The following is an 18,594-nucleotide window of genomic DNA, read 5'->3' as shown; positions in this document are numbered from 1 at the left end:
AATGTTTCCCCACGGACGATTTCTTTGGTGCACAACACTGAGAGTACCGTGCTGTGGCCGGGCGCGCTGTAAGTACTCTCTTCTCCAGTTACGAGGTTGTGTTTCATTCAGTGAGCAGACGTGACATTTCGCATTGATCGTCTCCCTCTGTTCATGTCATTATCGTCAGATATATTTGCTGATTACGATGGAGGACATATCATATGAGGAACACCCATGCTCCATCTGTCAGTGACAGTGTAGTCGCTGGCTGCTTACACGATTATTATTATTATTATCTCGTTTATTCATATACTCCGAAAGAAAGTTAGAAGTTTTCGCTTGTAACTTATCTTGCTGCGAGTTATCTGCATAAGAAGTGTGTCGTGCCACAGAGGAGTGTTGTGTTTTCCTTCGCAGGTTGCCATGGCGAAGCTCCAAGGGTTCGAGTTCTGGGAGAAGACTCTGCGAGGCGCGCGCTACGTGGTGGCGCCCATGGTGGACCAGAGCGAGCTCGCTTGGAGGCTCCTGAGCCGCAGGCATGGCGCAGAGCTCTGCTACACACCCATGCTGCACGCCCAGGTGTTCGTGAGGGATGCCAACTACCGACGTGAAAATCTTTTTAGTGAATTCAGCCCGGAGGACCGTCCTCTCATCACACAGGTGATGGTGTGGCTTACTTCAAGTCCCGATTCCGTTACTAGCTGAGCTGATGTGGTTGTTTTGTTGCACCATATGCTTACTTGTAAATCCTCCGACCCCTTGAATTATTGCATTTATTTGTGTCGTCTGCCTTCACAGTTCTGTGCTAATGATCCGGAGGTGTTTGTCCAAGCAGCTTTGTTAGCCCAGGACTACTGTGATGCCGTTGACCTGAATCTAGGATGTCCTCAGATGATTGCTAAACGGGGTACTGTTAAAGACAAAGCTTTTCTTATCTTTCTTTGTCATTTTGTTTCATACCAAGCTTTAATTTTCTGCTGATTGAGAATGTCGTATTGCTGTAGTTCTTTAAGGGGCCACAGAACTCTAGTTAAATGTTTTCTCTACTTCACTGTTTCTGGAGGCTAATGAAACAGATGGATGTGAGCAGTTTGGTGAACTAGGCGTGCTGGACTGGGAAAACTCAAATTGGTGCAGCACTGTGGGTCTCCCAGACATGCAAATTAACCTGAGAATATATGGACAACAACCTGTATGTAAACAATGTGGGCAGTGGTAGCTCAGTGGTGAAGGTACTTGACTTGTAGTTGGTTGCTGGTTCAAGCCCCACCACTGCCAAGTTGCCACTATTGGACCCCTGAGCAAGCCCTTAACCCTCAATTGATCAATTTGTACTCAGTCATAATTATAAGTTGCTTTGGATAAAAGCATCAGCTAAATGCTATAAATGTAAAAGACAGTACATGGTTGAGTCAGCTAATGTTGGGTTTATTTTCTCCCCTCAAGGGCACTATGGTGTTTTTCTCCAGGATGAGTGGGACCTACTGAAGAGAATGAGTAAGGCTGCAGCTCAGAGACATACCAGCCAGTAAAAGAGAAAACCTACAGACACTTTAATACAGCAGTGGGTCACCGTGTAATTCTTCTGCCTTTCGCAGTTACATTAGCCAGTGAGAAATTGTCAGTGCCTGTCACTTGCAAAATCCGGGTGTTCCCAGAAGTGGAGAAAACGGTGAAGTACGCCAGAATGCTGGAACAGGCAGGTTGCCAGGTAAAGATGCTAAGTGCGGCGCAGTGATTGCGCAGCTGTGCGCGTTTGGCTTTGGGTTCACGTTTCCTCATTTACATCTTCTGTCTCAGCTGCTCACTGTTCATGGCAGAACCAAGGACCAGAAAGGGGCCCTGACTGGTGTGGCGAGCTGGAAGCATATCAAAGCTGTTCGGTGAGGTGACCTCCAGCGTCTGACTTTGGTCGTCTATCACCCTTTAAGCTGAGGTGGCGGCTGTGAGGCTTGTTTGAATCAGCTGATGCTGGTTGTGCTGCTTTCACAGGGACGCTGTAAACATCCCTGTATTTGCTAATGGAAATATCCATCACCTCACTGATGTGCAGCGCTGCATGGAGGAGACCAGAGTACAGGGGGTGATGAGTGCAGGTAAAGCTCTATACACACACACACACACACACACACACACACACACACAGTTTGTAATCTTCCATTGACATTATGATTACTGTAGCTAATTAATGCTACACCTTATCCCAACTTTAAACTCATTAACTATAAGTGAATAATTTGTCTCTTTTTTAGTTTTTCAAATGAAAATGAGTTTTTGTTTAAAAAAAATAAATTTTTACCTGTGGGGACCACAAGGTCAAAAATGTCAGATGTTGCTGTTCTAATGGGGACCAATGTCCCTCATGGAGATATATAAACACATACACACACAAACATTCTCTCTCACTCACTCACTCCTTCACCACACCCCACCCAACCTCTTGTGTGCATTAATGGAGATGAAAAAAAATGTTTGTATTACATATAATAACTTAGTAATAATAATGACGCAACTGTCACTCCTTATCACGGAGCGACAGTTCAGGCAACCCGGTGGAGAATCCTTATAAGGTCGCCACTCACGACCTTATTCTTTCAGTCTCTCTCATGGCCAGAGGTCAGGGTGGGGACCTGGATGAAATGGTACACAGGTGCTTTGTTCTAGGACTAAGCTTCTGCTTCACCACCACAGTCCAATTCAGAGACAGCAGCGGTGCCACTGCTGCCCCGATCTGTTTGTCAATCCCTTGATCCCTTTTTTTCCATCACTTCTGAGCTCCTGATCCTTAAACTCCCGCACAAATGACAAGACTTTTCCTGGGAGGCTGAGGAGTGGGATACCCATATAATTGGAGTTCCCCTTTTTAAGTATAGGGACCACCATACATTTGCAGTCCATACCCATTTTCCATGCCACACTGAAGAACCAACCCAAACCCTGTCCAGTCCCTTCAACACTTCCCGACAAATCTCATAAACTCCTGCTGCTCTGCCACCACACAGCTTTTTAACTACCATGGTTATGTCACAAACACAAATGGGATTTGAATCTTGTGAGTCTTGTGTCTTCGTTTGAAGATGACCAGTGGCTCATCTGTATGGACAGACGGGTAATAATTCCACCACATGGATGCCAGGACAGAAAAGAGTCAATGCATGTCTTTCTCCATGACTTCCCCAAGACTTCCTCCCAAGCCCGAGCTTTCACCTTGGCATCTGGCTTAGCTTTAGCCCTTCCAGCCCACTGATATCTCAGTGAAATCTGAAGGTCTCTCTGAGAGCATTACTTCAACCTGACGGCTTCCCTCACCACTGGTGCCCAGTGTAGAATTGCCCAGTGTAGAATTGCCACGGACACCGACAGCCTTCCGGCCATAGCTTGTTGCTGCTGCCTCTGCTATTGAGTCTTAATTGGATTGAACTAGATAAGATTAATATCTTAATTGGATAAGACAAATGTAATTAGTATTATAACAACTAAAGAAAAAAATTATATATCATGAATTTTAACTCCCCTCTGCATTCACAGAAGGGAACCTGCACAACCCAGCGCTGTTTGAGGGGCGTAACCCCCCTGTGTGGGAGATGGCGGAGGAATATCTGGAGGTGGTGCAGAGGCATCCGCCCTCCACGCTGTCCTACGTCCGAGCCCACCTCTTCAAGCTCTGGCACCACACGTATGTCACGCGAGGTCTCTGTCATGGACAGGGTAAATCTCCAGCTGCAGATCTAAAAAGCAGCAGGAAGAGAGAGAGAGAGAGAGAGAGAGAGAGAGAGAGAGAGAGAGAGAGAGAGAGAGAGAGAGAGAGAGAGAGAGAGAGAGAGAGAGAGAGAGAGAGAGAGAGAGAGAGAGAGAGAGAGAGAGAGAGAGAGAGAGAGAGAGAGAGAGAGAGAGAGAGAGAGAGAGATCATGACTTCCTGGCTTTGGTCATGTGGTGAGTGTGTCCTTTTTGCTACCTCAGGCTGCAAATCCATCAGGACCTGCGGGAGGAGTTGGCCAAAGCCAAGAACCTGGCAGGGATAGAAGAGGTTAACGGACAGCTGAAGCAGCGTTGCAAGGTAGGGGAGAGTATAAAGGACACTGCCCCTATCTGCCCCTCTCTGCCCCTATCTGCCCCTCTCTGCCTCTGTCTGCCCATCTCTGCCTCTGTCTGCCCATCTCTTTCCCTGTCTGCCAACATGAATGCCATTTTTAAGCAATGTGTGGAAAACACCTTTTTCTTACTTGCTAGGCAAATGGAGGAAGAAATGTGTTCCTGCACTGATATTCAGAGACATGTTTTGAAGGATCTTCACTGCTGGTTTGATGTTTCACCACCTGCTTTTACGAAAACATCATTCAGTCTGTTCTGAGTGGTTCAGTCTCTTGTGGTTCAGTGTTCTCACTGTGAATATCAGTGATGGAGTTCTGCTGTCAGCTTAGATATAACAGAAGACATAAATCTCCAGGCTCTTTACACTACCGGGCTTTTCACGTCGTGTTTGTGTTAAATGTAGCTTCGTGACTGTCATTCATTTAAACACTGAATAACATTTTAGGTGCAAATAAGTGGAACAGTGGGCAGTGTGAATATTCATGAAAATTACAGGGAACATCTACAGCATCTGAATATTTAAATCCTCCAAATATTTAAAGGGAGTAAACAAAGCCAGTTTTTTCCCATAAACTTCTAATAATTTAGGTGAATCTTTTGAGTAGATGGATAGGGGCGGACTAACGAAATAATAGCGTACGTACCCAGGCTACGGGCATAAAGAGTAATGACAGTGATGGTGATCTGCAGGAGGAGATGGCGAAGGAGGAATCGGAGCAACACCATACCGGACTGCCTTTTCCTCACTGGATCTGTCAGCCTTACGTCAGACCAGGGTAAGGGAACTGGCTCTGTTTTGATTCACTGTTCATATGAGCACTGTATCCTTGACTACATAGGCTCAGGTGAGCTTCACTGGTGCTTCATAGCACAGAGGACATCATGAAATGGTGGAGTATCATTTTTGATCGGTCTGAATGCGCTAAGCTGAGCTTGACACTAAGGTCTTCGGTGCTATTTTGGAATATTTATTCTTGTTCTAAGCCTTTCCCAACCTGAAGCAACCTCCACACAGAGTGGCCTCAATGGCTGTTTCCTCCTCAGACCCAAGGAGACGTTGCGTGAGAATGGGCAGAAGGCTCCAGTGGTGAGAGCAGTGAGTGTGAAGAGGGCACTTGAGGACTGTGATGACACAAACGACTCGCTGTCTAAGAACAAGCAGAAGAAGAAGGCCCGGAACCCCCACAAGAACTTCTGTCCTGAGCTCAAACGTAAGAACCGATCGAGCTACAGGACATTGAACAGCTACGGCAGCCTCTCTCCTATTGGGTTGGGCTTATATGCATTTGAGACATTTGTTGGCATTTGTGGTTAGAATCACTGTGGTAGTTATCTCTGTCAATAATATAATAATTCTGTATAATACTTGGATTATGTAAGACTGATGTTCCGACCATGTTCTCTCGTTTATTTGTAATTGCTTTAGTAATTCAGAGAGGTGGTTTGTCAAAATATATTAATGAAACTTTGTTGTGCTCTGCAGCTAAATACATCAAATGCGAGCATTGTGGAAATCCTAAAGTAAGTCTTCTGTTGTTTAGTGCTCCTTTAGTGCTCATCCTAGCTAGTACTTTACATTAGCTACATATCATTTAAACACATTTAGTTTATGAAATTAATAAGTTAATTACTGTATTTACAAAGTAGGACAAGATTTGTGTGTTTTAGATTGATTCTCTTTCCAACAGGGAAATAAATGTGTCTTTAACTTGTGCCGTGGCTGCTGCAAGAAAAAGGCCTACAAGGAAGTTGCTGACTGTCCAGGTAAGTGTCTTGGCCAGCCTGTCAGGCTGCTGTGCTCCTCTATAAGGACTAATACAGACAACAGATCAGGGGTGTCCACGGCTGGTCCTGGAGGGGTGGAGTCCTGCAAAGTTTAGTGACTGCTCTGCTCAGACACACCTTCTAAAACCTGGCAATTGATGAGTTGACGTATTAATGAGTGTATTTACGTATGCTGGTCCTTGGCCCTCCTGGAACAGGATTTGACGCAGTGCTACATTAACTAATGTTAGTTAAACAAACCCGATCTCATCAATCGCCAGGTTTAGTAAGTCTGTCCTGTCACTGGACTGTAGCCCTCCAGGACCGGACTTGGACACCCAATAGACCATACAGTCTGACTAGGTATGACACTATTAGTTTTAATATGCATCCTAACCCTAGTTCAAAATCTCTAATTCTGCTCCAAAGGTCACGGCCTGAGATTCAAGACCAAAGCCCAAAAGCAGCTGAATTCTGGGATGGGTGGTGGGCAGATGAACGGGAAGCCGTCTCTGCCGGCAGAGCTCTCCAGCGCAGCCCACGAGGCCTTGACCTTAGACACTGCGCGCTCCTCTCCTCCTCTCCCCTGCCTGTCAGGCATTACACTGCTCAAACCAGACTTCCAGCATATGCTGTAAATGCAACAGTAATGTGAAAGAAGGATCCTCTGACTGAATCACATATGCATCGCTGAACTCTACTGTTGAGATGGATAGCAGGATGGTCAGTTGTCTGTTGAGCCACTGGGAACACCAATAACTCTGAACTGTAGGGATCAGTAGGAACACTGTACAATTGTTGTACTTCTGTCTTTATGGTGGGGTGTGTGTGTGCACGCGCATGCCAGATTGAATTGAGGGATAAACCACACAGAGCAGAACACACTGCTGCTTTTGTTTTTAAACTTTTATTTACATCACTCCCTAGATCACCTGCCACTAACGACAAATCACATGACTTCCATTTCATACCAAAGTCATATTTCAGGTTTATTTTTACAAAATGTGATGTACTGATGTTACAGAACACTGACACTTTGGGAAATAGATGATATTATAAAGGGGCAGTTACTGGATAGTGAGCAAAAAATTCAAGGTAGCCTTGAACTGAATCCAAAATAATGGTATTTTGACATGAAAGCTGGACAGCTAGTGTTGTACCTTCCCCAGACTACCTTCATATATTGCCTTTTTATTCTAGTGAATCATCTGTTCTATGTAGACCGGAAAGTGTGATCGTTAGAGCAACACCATTTTCAATCGCAAAGCAAGAGTGACTGTTCTTTTATGGGTTGTGTGTTTTTATTAGTAGTTTTTACAATGAATACAACTTTTAATTCTGTAACCTTAGTTTGTCCTAATTTGAATCTTCTCAAATCCATGCCAGGTGGGGTATAGCACTGCTCAGTTTGTTTTATTTTGATAATGAACAGATTCGTTTGCCAGGGAATATATTCTGTAGAGATGTGGCCAGGCTGCGTCACCCTAGTCCCCAAACCAACTGTCCAGACTTGTTTGGTCTGAAGTCCTGACCCTTACACAGCCACCCAAGAGCTTCACTAACACCTGAGAGCATTGAGCTGTGGTTGGAACAAAGGTTTCTGGGATATGAGATAGTAAATCTATAACAGCAGGGTTACTGACATGTCACATGACCATGAGATAGCTTGAGCCCTCACGTTTTTACAGAGACAAATCGTCAATGCTATGTATAAACTTGAACAATTATTTAAAACAAAAACAAAAAAATAAAAACAAACACCTGAAACTGAGCAGACAAGGAGAGAAAACCAAACGTGGTTTGGGAGCATCTTTTCCGATGTATATTTATTTTAAAAGCATGTTTCTGTGATGAGGTTTTTCATTGAATAATCAAGGTTTGTCACAAGATACAGAGGAAAGTGCATCTCTTACAAACAACAACAGGCCAGTACAGCACATGTGCTGCTTCACTTCCCACCCTCCCCCACCCCCCTTTTTTTAATTTTTTTTAATTTTTTTTTTTTTTTTGAGCAACAGGGTGTGCTTGTCTTTAGTACAGACAACAAATATCTTCTTCCCAACTTAAATAAAGTCTTTAGATTGTAATTTTTCCTTTCTTTCTTCAGCAGGGAAACAGAACTGAGCTCTAATGGAGGGCCATGGTGCCGATGCAGCCACCGCTCCGTATACTGCCCTACGAGAGCCGTCCGGTTCAGAAGTTACATGTTGGTGCTCATTCGTGTTTGGCTGTTTGCAGGTGTGAGCTCCCCTTGGCTGCCTTCTCTGGGAGGAGACTGGGGAGGGAGGAGCAGAGCTCAGTGATCAACAAGGGAGAGAGGGAAGGCAGAGAGGCATTAGTACACACAGAGAGGCATTAGTAAACACATACAGACTGAGGTACAATCAGACATAAAATGAAGACTAGATCACAAAGAAATCTGCCTTCTCCTTTTCTGTAATATCTCAGGAACTAACAATGTAAAGGTCTGAATCACATCTGTGTCCTGATGGTGGTTTAATACCAAATACAGAATCAATACTGATAGAAGGATGCATGTCTAAAAGAGGGCACATGCCAGAGCTACTGTTGTGGATGGAGGGAGAAACAGAGAAGGAGATGGTGAGGAGTGTGAGGGATGGCGAAGGGTAATAGAGGGAGTGTGTGTAGAGGAGGTATAGGTAGGTGTTGAAAGGGTGGGGATGCAGGTCTCTTCAGCAGAATGAGAAGAGCAGTTACCTTGACATGTATCTGGTTACGCAGCACGGCCGCCCTCAGGATCATGGCTTTGGCTCGCCTTTGGAATTCCTTCCCCATCTGAAGAGACTTCTCAAAAGTCGTGCTCCTCTGATCAACGTCACGCGCGTACAGGATCTGCACTCGGCCACAGAAGATAATGTCAGCTGTCGCACATGGCAGAAAAACCCACGCCCAGGTCCCAACGCAGAGGGGAATGGGGCTGTGATGGGGGGCGAGTACGAGGCTGCAGGTACTGATGACCAGTGAGAAGCATGACAAACACATGGAAACAGAGAAGAGGCGCCAGAGTGGCTCAACAGAAAAGCATCTGCTCCAACACTGCGAGTCTGATCCCCAATGATGCCACAGCCATGTGTGACAGGGAGCACGAGTGCAAAACCAGCTGTGCTACCAGGGCGGGAGGGTTCTCTCTTTCTCTCTCCCTCCCCTGTCAGTTACAGTGACACAGGCCAATCACAGGTGTCTGTGAGCTCATGCATCAGAAAGGCATGGATAGCTCTATCAGAGTGTTGCGGCTCATACAACGTCAGGGAGCAGCATATCTCGAAAAGATGCAGCGATTGGCTATGTGCTTTGAAGGAAACATGACGGCCCTCGCCCTCCATGGTTGGCCCAGGTCTCCCAACATCAGGTAAGGATAAATCAGGCAGAAAACGGAGGGGGGGATATACAAAACAATCAAGACAAATCCAAATCAATATATAAAAACAAACAAAAAAAAAAACAGATATTGCTGAATTTAGGGCAAAGATGGAAGGCTGCAGTAGTGCACAAACTATTCTTGGGGTGAAAGAAGTGCCTATGGTTGGCTGAGGACCGACAAGACAAAACAGTACAGAGGTTTATGTTGGTTGAAATGATGTTATGCGTGCACCCTATTTATAGCTTTTCTATACTCAATTGCCAGACCTATATCAAAAAACAATTAGTATTTTTAGAATGATTCTAGCAAAATACATTTTGTATTTCTATAGGAGTTACACTGGATAAATTAGTAATGTTCTAGTTGGCCAAATCAAACTGCACTATTCTGAATAGCCCTGAGCTTAAGCTGAGGTGGGCAGGGAAGAGGAAGGAGCATGCCTTGCTGTGGGAGTCGATGCGGGCGTTGATCAGACCCTCCAGGATCAGCTGTGTGAGCTCGTCCTCCAGGGCTGCCACTGTGGTGTTGAAGGCCACGGCCATCTTGTTCATGTCTGCGGACACGTAGGGACTGAAGTACTGCCCAGGGACAGGACACACAGATTTAGCTCAGTTAGCCTCAGGCATCACCACTGAGAGCAAAACACATATGCACTACCTTATTCTAACTTAACTGGAACACGAGTAGGCTAAACAGGACACTGCTGAAACAATGAGCCAAGATTTTTGAAAATAAATTTCTCTTTTGCCTGCAATGCAGTAGAACAGACACAACCGCAAAGTATATTCTCTAAAAATGGTTTGGATGTATTAAGGCAAGCAGATTCTCATCATGGTTAAATGTAGAGGAAACATCCATCACTTGTAGCTTGCTGAAGAACACGATTATTAGTCCATTTACTGGCATATGTACAGTGCCTCCAAGTAGTATTCAACCCCCTGCCGATTTTGCAGGTTTACACATTTGGACTGTAGATGGGCCTGGACATGTGAAATGCACTGCAGCAAAAAAGAATGTTATTTCTCTGTTTATTTATTTATTTAAAATTTTGTGAAGTTTACCAGAGGGTCTATTATTCAACCCCTTAAACCACCAGAATTCTGTTTGGTTCCCTCAAGTATTAAGAAGTAATTGAGGTATTAAGAACAAATGAGCTTCACATGCTTGGATTAATTTTCTGTTTTTTCACGCCTTTAACTATAAAAGCCCCTCCCCAAACAAGTGAACAGCACTCATACATGGTCAACATGGGGAAGACTAAGGAGCATTCCAAGGCCAATCAGAGACAAAATTGTGGAGGGTCATGAGGCTAGCAAGGGGTATAAAACCCTTTTCAAGGAGTTGGGCCTACCTGTCTCCACCGTTGGGAGCATCAACGGGAAGTGGAAGGCTTATGGAACTACTGTTAACCTTCCATGGCCTGGACAGCCTTTCAAAGTTCCCTCCCGTGCTGAGGCCAGGCTTGTCCCAACGGTCAAGGATGACCCAAGGACAAAAAGGAGGGAGCTCCGGGAAAATCGCATGGTGGTATGGACATTAGTTTTAATACCATAAGTAACATATGCAATGGTCTCCGTTCCAAGCGGGCCTGTAAGGTACCTTTACTTTCAAAGCATCATGGAGGACTCTGAGGCAGACTAGTTCAAGGTTCTCTGGTCTGATGAGACCAAGATCGAGGTATTTGGTGCCGACCCCACCCGGGGCGTTTGGTGAGAGGTTGGCACTGCACACAACCCCAAGGATACCATCCCTATAGTCAAGAATGGTGGTGGCAACAACATGCTGTTGAGCTGCTCCTCAGCCAAGGGGCCAGGCCATCTGGTCCGTATCCATGGGAAGATGATTAGCACAACCTACCTGGAGATTTTGGCCAAAAACCTCCACTCCTCCATCATGGATCTTAAGATGGGTCATCATTTCATCTTCTAACAGGACAACGACCCCAAGCACACGGCCAAGAAAACCAAGGCCTGGTTTGAGAGGGAAAAGATCAAGGTGTTGCAGTGGCCTAGTCAGTCTCCTGACCTTAACCCAACTGAAAACTTGTGGAAGGAGCTCAAGATCAAAGTCCACAAGAGATGCCCAAAGAACCTAGACAACTTGGAGAAGATCTGCATGGAAGAGTGGGCCAAGATTACTCCAGAGACCTGTGCTGGCCTGATCATGTCTTATAAAAGACTATTAATAGCTGTAATTGCAAACAAGGGTTAGTCCACAAAATATTAAACCTAGGGGTTGAATAATATTTGACACTAATTTTTATGTTTAAAATGTATTAGAATTTAATTGAGCAACTTGTACTTTTTGTTTGTAATATTTAGGCATCTGTTAATAAATGCTATTCTTGTTCAAAATTTGAAGGCTCCAAATTATTTGCAACTTGCTGAATTTGCAAAATCTGCAGGGGGTTGAATACTTGGAGGCACTGTAAATGTGTGTTAGCACATATGAAAGTTTGTGTGCGTGCGCACATACTACCACTTAGGGGAAAGCAAACGAGAGCTGTAATAATTGAGAATGTTTATATAAATGGGATCAAATCAGGCCAAATGCAAAAGTTGCTGTTTGTCGGATTTGTGCAGAAACTTGTGCATGGCTCTAGATACAAAAGACAATTAAATGGTCTGTTATGGTAACAGTGGGTCAGGTGAGCAACCTTTTTTGTGTCAGCACAAGAGAGCTCTAGGCAAGTAACACACAAAAATGGAGGGGAAAAAAAAAAAACCCAAAACAACCACACAAAAAAAAAAGTTTCGCAAGAGTAGCTGAGAAGACAAGCTGCACATGAGCCACAAGAGTGGTGGCGGACCCTCTCCCCTACCTGTATGAGGGCTCTGTTCCTGATCTGTGTGTACAGTGTTCTTACATGGGGAGCCAGGTACATGTCTAGCAGGAGATTATCCTAAAATAGAAAAGACAAATAACTGACAGCATTAAAATAACACGCATATGTAGCTGTAGCTTCAGACAAATCCCCCAACCCAGTCGCTTCCCTCACCTTCATTTCGTCCAGCATTTTCAGACAAGACGCATACTTTGACTCATAAAACTTGAAGATAATATCACGGACTTGGGGTTCCAACTCTAAAAATAATTTAAATGAGCTAGAAGCCAAGGAGAGAGGTTTGTCAACACAAGGTGTCATTAAAAAAGTAAATAACTAACCAGAAAGACAAAGCCTAAACCACATAACTAATCAAAGTATGAGCCTCTGGCCTACCTGCTGGAAATGACGTTACGCTGGAGCTCTTGTCTATCAAATGTTGCCAGAGCACAGAGCCCCCCGTAAACCGCTACGTTACTAGGGGAGAGTAGCTAGAGGGGGGGGGGAAAGCATTGTTACAAACAGGAGGAGACAGCCTGGAGTCTTCCTCCATCTTCACACTGCTTTGATCTCAGCTGAGTGGCACTGGAGCGGTACCAAGCGACAGACAAACCTCGGGGAAGTCGCAGTGGTCAAAAGACGCCTGCAGGAAACACTTGGCAGCGGGTTTATACTTCCTTGAAGCAAGCTCTGCTAGCCCTGTAGTGAAAGACACAGACATCCACCAGCTCTGGAACTACCACTATGCAGTGTGACGAATCACAAGTCAGTCACTGCACCACTACAGGTATTATGATACACACATTTTCAGGATTGATACAACTTTATATTCAAGATCAAAATTTTAATTTCACATGTTTAAAAATCTAGCAGTTCTACAGAGCTCTAATTATATACTACACTGAGAGGTCTGGCCCAGATTTTCTTTCAAAACATTGCTGTGTAAACAAAATGATGAAACAAATAGTACAGTTTAGCTGTAAACAATAGAAAAACCTGATCTGCCTCATAAAACCTCATACAGCATGTTGAGAGAGACAGTATCGACAACATCTATTTAAAATTTTCTATACTTTGTTTTTAATGTGCCATTTTGTTTAATACTGTAAAATCGCTACATCCTTATGTACCACTAATAATCACACACTCACACAGTTCCCAAATTAATCATCACACACACACACAGCCATGCAGGGACTGGTCTCCCAAAACCACCGCACGACAGCACAGTGACAACCTCTATCATTTTAGATTATAATAGTTATGCCGCAGATTTTGGGACTATCTTAACTCAGAGAGATGAAGAGAATTGTCCTCCTTATATATGCATGCAATAATGTGTAAAAGCAACACTGGAGTAAATTTACAAAAAGGTACCTGCAGCACATTTTAGTTTGGTGAGAACGGCTTGGTTTTGACTATCTCTCTCCCCTCGTTGCTGTGAAAGAAACAGAGTGCTTGTTGCAAATTACTCAAGTTAAGACTCACTCATCTCCTTCATTCAAGTATGATTAAGAATGTTAAGAAAGGGAGTTGTCACCCACCTCTGCTATCTCTGGAGTGGATTCAGCCTTGCTCACATAGCTAAGTACATGGGACCAGTTTTGAAGGTAAACACTAACCTGTACAGGATCATGGACAAAGTGATGAAAATGTGCATGAATGTACATAGGTGTAAGATAGGAACCATGCTAGCAACACAGAACCACTATGCTAATTACGTTACACTCTGAAAAACGCAAGAAATTGGAAAACCAGAGAAAGTGGTAAGCATTAACGGTGAGGGACTGGCTTTTTTTTTTTTTTTTTACCTTGATTACATTAAGACACATGTTGATAACATGCTTGGCGCTAGTGCAATAGTCTCTGGCTCGGGAGTAGCACTTCAGAGCATTGCTGAGGTCACCACAGTCCAGGTAGTGATCTCCAAGGTCATCATGGCCCCTCCTAAACACACACCACCACTTTCATTTGGCTGATTCACACATGCTGAGGGAGTTCAACTTAGGCAGCCTTTAATTCTAATCAATTCAATTCAATTTAAATTTATAGTGTTCTTAACGAGAAAAGTTTTACAGGAATCTAGGTCTAGACTGAGCAAGTCCAATGAAACAGTAGCATGCAAAAATTCCCTTGGAACCATATGGAAGAGACCTTTGGAGAAAACCAAATCAAAAGGGAAGCCATCTTCATCTTGGATAGCAACATTCATGAACAAGACTCAAACAAAGATTTAACTTAGTATAGTGGCAATAATCATCCACTTATAGTAAACTTTGGTCTGTGGCAGCAGGGTGGTTAGCCTGCTCAACTGCATATAAATATTGGTCATTACAGTGCAGCTTGTCACAGGTATTGTGAGTAAGTGTCATGTCAGGCTGAAGAACATCAATTATTCCTGTGATTTCACATCCTGCAAGTCTGGCACCATTTTTTGAAATTCAACTCAATTCATTTATTGTCCAATAAATGCCCGCTCAACACCACCAAGTGTGTTGGAGCAGGAAAAACGACCTGTGGAGAGTGCACTGCCTCCTAGACCAAGACTGAGAACTACTGCTGCTTTGGTGAAGGCAGTAAAATGGGTCACCTAATTCAGTGTTCTTCTGCAGGTTAACAGAACTTACTAATCTTCACACCCACACACCTGACCCACCTAACCAGCTAATTATAAAAGCTCTTCATAGTCTGAATCAGATTTGACAGGCCTGGGAAATACAGAGCTGTGGCGTGAGGAACACCGTCCCAGTTCTGAACATTTAACAGTTGGTTGAGGTCAGCGAAAACCACTTCAGTTAGGTTTCTTGTACCTGATGCTTTCTTTGATGGAGTTTCCCTTGTAATTCTTTAAGTCTGTGTCCAGCTTCTCCAGTTTGAGCAGAGCTTTTTTTCTGGTCGACTCTGCCCACGCTGTGTCAAGGGGAGGGGGCTCTACAGCCCCCTCTGGAACGGCATCTGGGACCCCCTGCATTTCCCTGTGGGAACACAAGCATCTCAGATGCACACACAACCAGTGGAAAAGAAAACACAGTGAACAGAAGCTCTGCTTACTGCTTCTGTTCACCGTTAACAAGAAATCCCTATTTAATATCCATTTTATTCCTCACAGTCTACAAATGGCTTTTTTTCTTTTCTTTTTTAAACAGACATAACTTCAGTAGAAGAGGCCCTTAAATGTTTACCTATTCTTTATAATGAACTAAAATTAATATCTTGAAAGTGACTAGTATACTCTTTATACTTAATAAAATAGAGTAATTTAGTTACAAACCATACAAGATGTTTAAGAGATAGATGACACTGTAAACATGCAATGGCCATGTCATTCAAGCATTCATCAGGATAATAGAAGTCATTGTGTGTAATAGAAATCTCATTATTTATAACAGCAGATGGAAAGCATGAATCAGTCATTGAAAAAGGTGTCTATACACAATGAAAATATATTACAGAAACGAACTTGGAACAGGACAATGTTTGACAATTTTCTCAATTTACTAGGTCAAACAAAGTCTATACATATACACACTTATGGCCAATGGAATAACTGACAATTACTTTTTATTCAAAGATATTGCTGTTTTGTATTATGGGATTCAACAATGTTAACAAGCCCAATATTTTCTTTTCTAATAACTTTAAATTAGTATTCAGCAAGGGGTTTTGGGGTAGAAAGAATTTAAATGATTTACACGAGCTGCTCTTGCCTTGTGGCCTCGGTAAGCTTGCGATGGATCTCTTCATACACATCAACATTAAAGGTTCTTTGGACAAAAGACAAGGCCATCTTCAGGGCTTCCACCCGCAGCTGAGGGCAGTGGTCTGCGATAAACTGCAGCCGCTCAATCCTCATCAGGCCGCTGTAGCTTGAGGCGTACTGCTCCAGGTCCTGTGGGGGAGAGGCAAAATAAACCCCTCACAAATGTGGCACAAAATCACAAGTCCCATACAAAAAAAGTGCATGGGCACATTAAAACATTAACTGAATAAGTTTTCATCCTGCACGCTGCATCAGCTGAAGAGTATATAATAACAAGCAGTAACCTGTTATTCCAAATGTTCCACTGTGTGTGATAAAGTAAGTAGATCACAGATGTTCTATTTAAGACAAATGAACAACCTGTAAAAGCCCATGTGAAAAAGCAGCATGGTATGCATGCTGAGGTTTAGTCAGGGGGGAACACTTACCAGGGTGGGATTTTCCACAACATAATTGGTGTCAGGTGCATTCTGCTGGTCTTCCTGAGGGTCAGCATCTATCTGCATGGGCTCCACAGACCCCTGGGTATGCAGCAATCACTGTGGTTAACTCTTACGATATGGGCTGGGCATTACATCTGCAGTTATTTGTTGGCATTACCCAATTAAAAATGATCTCTGCATTACAAAACATGAACAAAATATAATTTAAAAACAGGAAAACCCAGATTTGATGTTCTGTACAATATACCACATGGAATAGAACACCCTCTATATTTCATGAAAAGAATTTCTGAATTTCCGATTTTTATATGTAAACTTAAATATACACATCTGTGCGTGTGTAAACATCCTTTCCATGGGGGAGCACATGCATAATCCAGCAGCACTGAACCTTGACTGCATGTGCTTGCTCTGACTGCGCTCTGCCTATGCTGTGTGGTTACCTCCAGGACAAGCCAGCACGCAGGCAGGAGCCGAGCACATAGGCGCCCGGAGCGAAAGGGACGAGCAAGTCAGACCTGCTGCTGCGGGGCGTGCACTGCAGCTCCGTCTCAGAGGACGAAGACGAGCTATCCCTGGGTCTGGCCTGAACCTACTCTGCAGCGCCCCCCAACCCTAACACAGAACTCTCCTGAAAGAGGGAAAGTATTTTCATAATGACAAAGTAGGGGTAGGCATGGACTAGTGACTGACAGCCACCTAGAGTGTTTGTTAACAACAAATAATTAAATCAGTAATTAACAGTTGCGCGTCCACCAGCGATTAGCATACACAATGTAAACACACTATAGCTTTTACACGTAAATGCAGGTATGACAACAATAAACTAAACTCTTTAAAACTACTGTCGAGGTTGGCTTTCAACGCCTGAGGATTGTAGATACGAGTGAATTAATCAGCCAAAATCCACCTGCCAGAAGTGGATTTGACAGGGTATGTAGCTAGCTGCTACCTTACAGACTTATTGAGCTAGCAATCTAACTAGCAAACACGATACTTTACAACATTCATATAGTGGTTAGCTAGCTACATCAGTGAGTAATATGAGCAGTATACCTAAATAACATGCCATCATACTGGCGCTAGCACTAGTCAGATGTGTTCTCCATAAAGCATGAACATTAGCAATTATTTGCTAAACGAATCGGGCCGCGCCAAATAAACATGAAAATGCATTTCACGCTGTTCCCCTTTGGCCTGCCGACGTGTAAAAGTATCTGAGAACGTTGTTAGCGATCACTTCTGACTGAAAGACAAGAAGCTAAGCTAGTAAGTTAATTTCCAGTTAGATTTCAAATCCCACCAGCTAGGTGAACAGGCTAACCGGCTCATGACTGTTGATGAAAAGATAGCTTAGCTTATTTTAGCTACCAACCCTGCTAACTCGCTAATTGTACTAAGCCAGGTTAGAAAGTTTCTGCCTTACATTATCTCGCTTACAGTATCGGAAAACCACCACAGTGTTTTATCACACGGACCCAAGCAAGTCTCGCAGTTATATTTCGTATCTAAACGCGTTACTCTGCCTACCACCGCTGAACGTGCGCTGCCGTTAAACTTGAAAATATAAATGTGACAACTGAAGCTAGCGCGAGCTCCGACTGCACCGTGGACCGGAGGCCCGCGCGACCAAGCCTGAGAAACCAAACACGACAAGTTAGCGCGCCGCCTTCGCCGGCGGCGCTGAGGCGTTGTTCCCCTTCCACACTCACGACCAAAAAAAGCAAGCTTTTGCGAGGCTCCGAAAAACTAAAGAGTGTACCTGAAAGTTAAAGACCTGCACGGGCAGAGGCATATCCTCCTCCTTCTCTGCAGAAACAGAGCGCACGAACACATCCGGGGCAAGCGAACGCGCGCACACACCACGTCTCGCGACGTAAAGACTTCGAACGCGCGTTTATCAGTGCGCCTAGTCCCCCCCCCCCCCCCCCAGCCGCTAAATCTGCCCCGCCGGGTAGGGTGGTTGCGAGGTTAATGTACCACGTTAATTCTTGTACAGATAAATGCATGCCCTTCATATATTGGGAAATTCAAACAGTGGTTGTATAGTAGGCATATATATATATATATTCACATTCATATATTCACATTCTCATATATATATATATATATATATATATATATATATATATATATATATATATATATATATATATATATATATAGGAATTAAGCAGGAGCTGTAAAATCCCGAGGCGGCACTGCGTCTTGATTTGAGCTTAAGCCGCGTTTGCCGTGGCCAAGGAGGCAGGCTCTCAGTAACGGCACGGTCGCTTTTGCTGTAGCGGCGGAAATATTAACGAGACGGGCGCACATGAACACCATCGCAATATCACATTTTCTAGT

General features: G+C 43.9%; 2 protein-coding genes across 6 annotated transcripts; one reads left to right on the top strand and one right to left on the bottom strand.

Annotated features, from left to right (window-relative positions):
• dus1l (dihydrouridine synthase 1-like (S. cerevisiae)) lies at window positions 1-7,183 on the top strand. Of its 2 annotated transcripts, XM_027014699.3 has the most exons (14): window positions 2-68; window positions 400-642; window positions 781-889; window positions 1,429-1,479; window positions 1,581-1,693; window positions 1,783-1,865; window positions 1,975-2,078; window positions 3,511-3,658; window positions 3,944-4,040; window positions 4,766-4,851; window positions 5,120-5,286; window positions 5,559-5,596; window positions 5,764-5,839; window positions 6,269-7,183. In XM_027014699.3, the coding sequence occupies exons 2-14, from the start codon at window positions 406-408 to the stop codon at window positions 6,475-6,477; spliced, it is 1,518 nt and encodes a 505-aa protein (XP_026870500.2). In that variant the 5' UTR covers window positions 2-68; window positions 400-405; the 3' UTR covers window positions 6,478-7,183. The 2 variants fall into 2 exon arrangements, 1 of the variants encoding a protein (XP_026870500.2); XR_014122880.1 differs by lacking the exons at window positions 5,764-5,839; window positions 6,269-7,183 and having other exon boundaries at window positions 1-68; window positions 3,944-4,282.
• Window positions 7,184-7,638: 455 nt separating this feature from the next.
• On the bottom strand, window positions 7,639-18,109 carry gps1 (G protein pathway suppressor 1). Of its 4 annotated transcripts, none has more exons than XM_027014701.3 (14): window positions 18,011-18,109; window positions 16,234-16,326; window positions 15,738-15,934; window positions 14,856-15,020; window positions 13,857-13,992; window positions 13,590-13,667; window positions 13,423-13,483; window positions 12,659-12,744; window positions 12,442-12,536; window positions 12,220-12,325; window positions 12,043-12,123; window positions 9,662-9,799; window positions 8,558-8,692; window positions 7,639-8,134 (listed from the first exon to the last, which is right to left on the bottom strand). In XM_027014701.3, exons 1-14 carry the CDS (start codon window positions 18,041-18,043, stop codon window positions 8,054-8,056), a joined length of 1,485 nt encoding a protein of 494 aa, XP_026870502.1. In that variant the 5' UTR covers window positions 18,044-18,109; the 3' UTR covers window positions 7,639-8,053. The 4 variants fall into 4 exon arrangements, with proteins under 4 accessions (XP_026870502.1, XP_026870503.1, XP_081567601.1 ...); XM_027014702.3 differs by having other exon boundaries at window positions 7,639-8,114; XM_081711475.1 differs by having other exon boundaries at window positions 15,753-15,934.
• Between the last annotated feature and the right edge of the window lie 485 nt (window positions 18,110-18,594).

This window comes from Electrophorus electricus, chromosome 3 (assembly GCF_041902795.1).
Source record: "Electrophorus electricus isolate QZ-2024a chromosome 3, ASM4190279v1, whole genome shotgun sequence".
NCBI lineage: Eukaryota > Metazoa > Chordata > Actinopteri > Gymnotiformes > Gymnotidae > Electrophorus > Electrophorus electricus.
Note: the sequence above shows the minus strand (reverse complement) of the source record. Positions and strands in the feature narration are given on the sequence as shown.

Coding starts and splice junctions, on each gene's coding strand:
- dus1l (XM_027014699.3), top strand. CDS start 406: ATGGCGAAGCTCCAAGGGTTCGAGTTCTGGGAGAAGACTCTGCGAGGC. Junction 1,480..1,580: donor GGACCTACTGAAGAGAATGA/GTAAGGCTGCAG, acceptor TGCCTTTCGCAG/TTACATTAGCCAGTGAGAAA. Junction 5,287..5,558: donor CTTCTGTCCTGAGCTCAAAC/GTAAGAACCGAT, acceptor TGTGCTCTGCAG/CTAAATACATCAAATGCGAG.
- gps1 (XM_027014701.3), bottom strand. CDS start 18,043: ATGCCTCTGCCCGTGCAGGTCTTTAACTTTCAG. Junction 12,745..13,422: donor CAAACTAAAATGTGCTGCAG/GTACCTTTTTGT, acceptor CTTTCACTACAG/GGCTAGCAGAGCTTGCTTCA. Junction 12,537..12,658: donor ACCACTGCGACTTCCCCGAG/GTTTGTCTGTCG, acceptor CCCCCCCTCTAG/CTACTCTCCCCTAGTAACGT.